General features: G+C 52.7%; 1 protein-coding gene across 1 annotated transcript; it reads left to right on the top strand.

Annotated features, from left to right (window-relative positions):
* Window positions 1-794: 794 nt before the first annotated feature.
* RAD51 (RAD51 recombinase) lies at window positions 795-7,680 on the top strand (the record flags this gene model as incomplete). Its single annotated transcript, XM_041469621.1, has 11 exons — window positions 795-828; window positions 1,731-1,840; window positions 2,263-2,400; window positions 2,799-2,916; window positions 3,461-3,552; window positions 4,229-4,323; window positions 5,177-5,290; window positions 5,619-5,748; window positions 6,980-7,101; window positions 7,368-7,476; window positions 7,562-7,680. Coding segments are annotated over exons 2-11 (1,124 nt in total), but the record flags the coding sequence as incomplete, so codon positions are not given.
* Window positions 7,681-7,790: the final 110 nt, after the last annotated feature.

The raw sequence follows: 7,790 nt of genomic DNA, 5'->3' as shown, positions 1-7,790 counted from the left end.
GTGAGTTTTTGGTGGAGTTTATTATATTGCTCCGAATATTGAATCAAAGCAGCAGGTGAAGCCACACATTTGTAGTAGGAAAAGGAGCTTGGGCAGACATTATTCCATTATCCAGCTTTAAAAAATCATGGAATTCTTCACTTCCACGTGCCAGGAATCAGCGGCTCCACTCTGTGCAAGGCCTCGAGGCAAAGGGATTCCATCAAAGCCAAGGGATGGAGCTTCCAGTGCGGAATTGCAAGCTCTGCTCCAGCTGCCTCTCCATCTCCAGCTGCTCGTTCTTGGGTTCTGAGGAATTGTCACTGCTCAGGAACTGCACGGGCTGCTGGATTTATGGGGGCACGGGGTTGTGCTTCAAGAGGGAAAAGAAAAGAGAGAAAATAAGAGAAGAAAAACAAGAGGAAAATAATGGCAAGGAGAGAGAAAAAAGGAAAAGAGGGGGAAAGAGAAGGAAAAGCAGGCGGGGGAAGAGAAAAGGAAAGGGGGGAAAGAGAAAAGAAGGGCAAAAAGGGGAGAGAGAGAGAGAAGGTAAAGAAAAACGGAACAAGGAAACAAAAAGGAAGACGAGGAAGGAAAGGGGATTAGAAAGGAAGGCCGTGGTGCCCCGGGGCTGCTGCCCATGACCCCGCTCCCGTTCCCGGGGCCGTTCCCGGTGCCGTTCCCGTTTCTGTTCCCGGTGCCGTTCCCGGTGCCGTTCCCGTTTCTGTTCCCGGGGCCGTTCCCGGGGCCGTTCCCGTTTAAGGCGCTGCCGGGGGCGGGGCGGCGCCTGCGCAGAGCGGTCACGTGAGGCGGCGGCGGGAGCGCCCGAACGGCCGGAGCGGGGCCGCGGTGAGCAACGGGGACGGGGACGGGAACGGGCCCGGGAACGGGAATGGGAACGGGGACGGGGTGGGATGGGCTGGGGCGGGCGGGACGGGCCCGGGGCCGCCGGACCCCCGGCGCCTGTCGGGGCTCCCCCGGGGCGGGCAGCGGGCGCGGGAGCCTGAGGGCGTTGGCGGCGGAGGGTGGGAAGGCCGTCAGCTGTGGGAGCCGCGAGCGGCGGTAAAGGAAGGGCTGGAGCCGAGCACAGTGAGGGGACACGGCGTGGGGAGCGCAAGGAGCTCCAGATGGCCGGCGGGCGGTACCTGGGAGGTGCTGGCCGGTGTTGGTGCCTGCTGGCCGGGCCCCGGTAAAGCTGGGATCGTGGAATGCCGGAATGGCCGTGAAGTTCCACCCCCTGCCATCGGCAGGGACACCTCCCACTGTCCCAGGTTGCTCCAAGCCCCGTCCAGCCTGGCCTTGGTCACTCCCACGGATCCAGGGACGGCCACGGCTTTTCTGTGCCAAAGCCTCAGCGCACTCACAGGGAAGAATTTCTTCCCAGTATCCAATGTAAACTTCCCCTCTGTCAGTTTGAATCCATTCCCACTTGTCCTGCCATTCTTATATTCAAATTGTGTGTTATATCCCAGGTGTGTGAATTCCCTTGTGTCCTTCAGATTCCCATGACAGCTCCTCCCTTCCATCCTGCCCAGCAATCCCAGGCATGGTGCCGATCCTCTGCAGGGTCTTCCAGCCCTTTCCAAGGTGTTTGTGGCAGCCCCAAGGGCAAGCTCTGGGGCACAGCCCAGCCCCAACATCAGGGGCCTGTTCAGAGGGCTTTTCCAGCTTTAAGAACTCCGTGATTCTGATTTGTGTGAGCGCATTACTTATTGCTAAAAGGGAGCACTGAAATGTCTGCTTCCTTCCAGGGCTGTCCTGCGCCCTCGCTGCCATGGCCATGCAGATGCAGCTCGAGGCCAGTGCAGACACCTCAGCAGAGGAGGAGAGCTTTGGGCCACAGCTCATATCCAGGCTGGAGGTAGGTGAGGAGTTACCTCTGAAGGAAGTTTTCCATAGATGCACTTGCTGCTCTTTTTCCTAGAATGGAATCCTCTGATGGTTTGGGTTGCAAGGAACCTTAAAAGCTCATCCCATTCCATTCCTTGCCAAGGAACACCTTTCACTATCCCAGCTTGCTCCCAGCCCCATCCATCCTGACATGAGCATTTCCAGCCTCTCCACCAGGGCCTCACCACCTCCACAGGGAAGAACTCCTTACCAATATTAAACCTAAACCTTTTTCTTTAAAAGCAAGGTGAAACGGAAAACTCTGTTGCTAAATTCTTACTTGTGTTCTGTTAAAAAAAAAAAACCAAAAAGCAACCAAACAAAAAACTCAGAAATACCCAAAAATACCAACAGGTGTCATTTTTCCTCTCTCCCTCTTTGCCTCTCTCCCAGCAATGTGGCATAAATGCCAATGATGTGAAGAAGCTGGAAGAAGCTGGATTTCACACAGTGGAGGCCGTGGCTTATGCACCAAAGAAGGAGCTGCTGAACATTAAAGGCATCAGCGAAGCCAAAGCTGACAAAATCTTGGTAAGGATGTCCTGGAACTTTGACCCAAGATATTCCACAGGTTTACTTCTGCTGGCTGGAAGTGTTGTGGTGAATGTGGAAGGTGTCCGAAGGGCAGTAAGGGGGATTAGAGGTGTGACATGACTTGTGATGGCAAAAGGCAAATCACAGCAGGACAGGACTGAACTGAACAGGGGAGCACAAGGGGAGGATATTTCCATAAAAAACACAAAAGTGATGTTGGAGCTTTTTCTTGGAGCAGAATTTCAGTTCTGTTCAGAGGTACCAACTAGTGCAAGGTCTGTGAAATGTGCATGGAATGATACAGGCACCTCTCCACAAGGCAGGAAATATTAATTACTGAGGGATTAACAAATGGCATTAACTCCCCTGGCACTGCTCACTTGGCTTTCCCTCAGGCTGAGGCAGCCAAACTGGTTCCCATGGGCTTCACCACGGCCACGGAATTCCACCAGCGGCGGTCGGAGATCATCCAGATCACCACTGGCTCCAAAGAGCTGGATAAGCTGCTCCAAGGTCAGCATTGTGTTATTTCTCTTTCCTGCTTAACCTCAGTTATTGGGGTGGGGTTTTCCCATGAGTGGGATCCTTGTACAGAATCATGTAAGGCAAGTCCTGGTTGGATGAAAAACCTCTAGGACCGCTCTTGAATAACTGCTTTTATTTTAGAAGCTGCAGAAATAGCTTTTAGTCCTTTTAGTCATGGTGCAAGACCCAGAGCTGTCCATTTTTGGATGTTTCTGGTTTATTGAAGTCCATTATGTGTTTAGGGAAAACAAAAGCAGGTATCACCATCTCCCCATTCCTCTGGTAATCTAAAAATGAAAACAAGTAAATTCAGCTCTTCAGCATCTTCAAAAACACCCATAAGCTTCTTAACCACAGCATGAACAAACCTCATGATGACAAGCAATTTTCCTTCTTGGTTTTGAAACCTTTAGCCAAATTCAGTGTTTAACTGAGCCTCTGTAAATGTAATATTTTCTGTGTGAGATAGATCTGCATGTGACCTTTTGATTTTTATTTCTATTAATAATTATTATGGTTATTTTCCCTTCAGGAGGAATAGAAACAGGGTCCATAACAGAATTATTCGGGGAATTCCGTACTGGGAAGACGCAGCTGTGTCACACCCTGGCCGTCACCTGTCAGGTGGGGGGTCAACTCATTACAGTCCAATATTCAGGCCCCACAGCCTTGGGATATTTGCTAATTTGGGCACTTCCTTTTACTTTCTAAGTGTTTATTGCTGTCTAGAGGTTTCTATTCCCTAAAATATTAGAGGCTTGGACTTAATTTGATCATTCAGTTGACTCCCTAAACTTCCCAGCTCAAAGCTGAGCGAGCACATATTGTCTTGAGTAGAGTCATGGAATGCTGGAATGGTTTTGGTGAGAAGGGACCTTAAAGCCCCTCCAGTTCCATGGGCAGAGACACCTTCCACTATCCCAGCTTGCTCCAAGCCCCATCCAGCCTGGCCTTGGAGACTTCCAGGGATCCAGGGACAGCCACAGCTTCTCTGGGCAACCTGTGCCAGGGTCTCAGCACCCTGGGGAAGAATTTCTTCCCAATATCTCATTTATCCATGCCCTGTGTTAGTGGGAAGCCATTCCCACTCATCCTGGCACTCCAGGGTGACAGGTACTACAAAAGGAAGGTTTCAGCAGCGATGGGGACCAAGGATCTTTCACTTTTCCCAGCTAAATAGGACTTCAATCCCAATAACTTGGGATGTTATTTGTTGTATGAGCTCAGTGAGGTCATGTGGCAATATCTGCTGTATTTATGGATGCTTTATTCCCTGTTCATTCCTTTCCTTCTCCTTTAGCTCCCCATAGACCGCGGCGGCGGCGAGGGAAAAGCCATGTACATCGACACGGAGGGGACCTTCCGTCCAGAGCGGCTCCTGGCCGTGGCTGAAAGGTCTGTGAGCGCGAGACAGGAATAGATGGACTCACAACTCGGTTGGAAAATGTTTTCCACAGGTCCTGGAGGTTGATTTGGCAGGTGTTCCCTTTGGGAAGCTCTAGTGTTGCCATTCCTCTCCTGTCCCTGCCACTCTCTCCCCAGAGCTCTCATGTCATTGTCCCTTGGCACGAGGTGATTTCCCTGTCTTTTGCTACTGGAAGGGACTGGGAGCTTCCCAAGCAGCTGGGGACAGGACTGGCTGGATCCTGTTTGCTCTTTCTGAAGGGAATTTGACCTAATCCTGCTGGCTTCTCCCACCACTAGGACTGCTCCCATGTTCCCTGTCACCAGGGAAAACTTGGCAGCCAAGCGAAGGAGAGGAAGTGAAATGATGTTTGCAGCGGGCACAGGTGGGTCTGTGCTGGCCATGTACAGAGTCCTTGGAATCAGGGAATTGTTCAGGTTGGAGGAGCCCTGGGAGATCCCTGTGCCCAGCTGTTCCTCTGGTGCTGCCAAGGCCACCACTGTCCCATGTCCCCGAGTGCCACATCCACACAGCTTTAGATCCCTCCAGGGATGGAGCCTCCACCACTGCCCTGGGCAGCCTGTGCCAGGGTTGGATAGCCTTTCCTCTAAGAGACTTCCCAATATCCAGCCTAAACCTCCCCTGGTATCACGTGAGGCCATTTCCTCTTATCCATTTCAAATGGTTCCAATCATTCCGTTCTCTTTTCATCACCACAGGCAGCATTTTTTCCATCTCTGGGGATGTGGGTTTTTCATCGGTCTTTTGGCAAAGCTCCTGGCTAACTGCTATGGATGGAGTTGTCACTCAAGGTTCATCCCTTTGTTTTCCCTGATTTTGCAGGTATGGCCTGTCTGGCAGTGATGTCCTGGACAACGTGGCCTACGCTCGGGGCTTTAACACCGACCACCAGACCCAGCTGCTGTACCAGGCCTCGGCCATGATGGCTGAGTCACGGTAATTACACTGATTTCATGGATTTTGTTCCCACATGGGATTAGCCTTCGGCTTCTCCAAGGAGCCAGTTTGCTCCATGGGCAGTCAGCTGTCAGCAGCACGTCTTGCTGCTGGAATTCTGGGTGCCAGCAACTGGCTCCAGCTGGTGCGGCTGCACAAACACTGGGAATTCATGGTTCCTCAGTGCCAGCCTGAGGAGCCATTTGGAAGCTCAGTTTACAACTGTGGTTAGAAACAGTGCTGATGATTTCCAAGCTGCCAGGAGAGCTGTGCAGGCAGCTTGGAAAGCTTGGAAGCGAGACTTAGAGGCCTGCCTGCCCTTTGCCAGGTACGCGCTGCTGATCGTGGACAGCGCCACGGCCCTGTACCGCACGGATTACTCGGGAAGGGGGGAGCTCTCCGCCAGGCAGATGCACCTGGCCAGGTTCCTGCGGATGCTGCTGCGCCTGGCGGACGAGGTGAGCTTCCACTGGGCTTTATGTCATGGCTTGATGCTGGCCAAACACCAGGCACCCATGAAATCTGCTCACTCACCCTCCTCTACAACTGGAGAGAGGAGAGAAAATGTAATGAAGGGTTTGTGAGTTGAGGTAAGGACCGGGAGAAAACACTCCTCAATTACCAGCAAGGGAAAAACAGGCTCAACTCAGAGATTTGAAGTGACTTCATTACTAACAAAATCAGAGCAGGATAACGAGAAGCTCTTAAAAAAGACACCTTACCCCCACACTCCCTCCTTCCCAGCTCTAACTCCTGTGCCAGTGATACAGTGAGATGGGAATGGAGGGCTTGGTCAGTTCATCCACCCAAGGCTTCTCCCACTGCTGAGGGAGCAAAGTCCTTCCCCTGCTGCGCCATGGGGTCCCTTCCATAGGAGACAGTTCTCCTGGAACTGGAGATGTGACTAGGAACTTCTCTGATGTGGCTCCATCTCACAAGCAGCTGGACAGGCTGCTCCAGACTGGAAGCAGGGCCCCTCTCCATTGGCTCTCCCACTGGATCACAGCCTCCTCCAGGCATCCATCTGCTCCAGCATGGGGCTCCTCTACAGGCTGTGGGTGGATCTCTATCCCCTGTGGATCCCCAAGGGCTGCAGGGAGGATCACCATGGTCCTCACCATGCCCTGCAGAGGAATCTCAACTCTGGCACCTGGAGTGCCTCCTCCCCCTCCTTCTTCACTGCCCTTGGTGTCTGCATCTTGTTCTCCTCATATGCTCACTCCTACTCTTCTCTAGCTGGAATTGAAGCTGCACCACAACTTTTGTTTTGATTTCTTCTTAAATCTGTTATCACATTGGTGATAACAATTATCACAATGCGGTAATTACCACCATTTCTAATTGGCCCAGCCTTGACCAGGAGCATGTCCCTCTGGGAGCCATCCTGGAATTGACTCTGCCAGACATGGTGGAAGCTTCCAGGAGCTTCTCACAGAAGACACCTCTGTGGGCCCCCCACTACCAAATCCTGGCTATGGAAACCCAATATGATTGCCAAAGTAAAACTTACTGGTTTTCTTACAAACCCCAGCAATTTGGTCCCAAGGACTTTGTCTCCACCTCTGCTCCCATTGGTTTGGAGAGGCTGGATCCCACACTTATGGACACCATGAGTGCCCCTGTGTCCTTTTCCCTGATTTTCCTTTCTGATTGTGGGAAATAATTGGGTTTGGGTTGTTTCTCCTGCAGTTCGGCGTGGCCGTCGTCATCACGAACCAGGTGGTGGCGCAGGTGGACGGAGCTGCCATGTTCGCTGCAGATCCCAAAAAGCCCATCGGAGGCAATATCATTGCTCATGCTTCCACCACCAGGTGAGACAAGAGATGGTCATATCCCAGGAGCCTGGGTTGGGAATGTTTTGTGGAATTGGCCGAGCAGCTTTTACTTCTGGGGTTTCCAGTCTGTCCATGGCAGGCCCAGCCTGTGCTTCAGCTCAGCACCGCTCTGGGCCCTCAGTCCGCAGGGAAATGAACGTCTTGGGCACTTCCTGCAGCTCTCTTTACTCCTTTCTGGAGTAGGATGATTTTCTGGGAGTAGCCTGTCCATCCTGACCTGTTTCCTTCCCTCTCCCTGTCAGGCTGTACCTGCGGAAAGGCCGAGGTGAGACCAGGATCTGTAAAATCTACGACTCTCCGTGTCTTCCCGAGGCTGAAGCCATGTTTGCTATCAACGCCGACGGAGTGGGAGTACGATTTCTGACTTTTGAGGATTTCTTCCCTGAATCCCAAGACTCTGTGTCTGTGAGAGGCTCCTTTCCTGGTGGCACCTTAGGGACACTTCCCCAGGCAGCGGGCGCAGGAAGCTGTGGCGCGTCGGCGCGGGAAGCGTCGGGACACGCCGAGCTCGGCCGCAGCTCTTGGGAACAGATCTCCCTCGGGCTGCGGGCACAGGTGAGGGCCGTGTGCTTCCTCAGCAGCATTCCCAGAGGAGCAAACCCTGCGTGTTTCCTTCCCTGGATCCCACCGTGGACACGGTGCAGCAGAATCTTGGTGGCCACAGT

This window comes from Pyrgilauda ruficollis, unplaced genomic scaffold (genome assembly GCF_017590135.1).
Source record: "Pyrgilauda ruficollis isolate IOZ18807 unplaced genomic scaffold, ASM1759013v1 scaffold239, whole genome shotgun sequence".
Classification (NCBI taxonomy): Eukaryota; Metazoa; Chordata; class Aves; order Passeriformes; family Passeridae; genus Pyrgilauda; species Pyrgilauda ruficollis.
The sequence above is the reverse complement of the archived record's forward strand: the minus strand, read 5'-3'. Positions and strand labels throughout refer to the sequence as shown.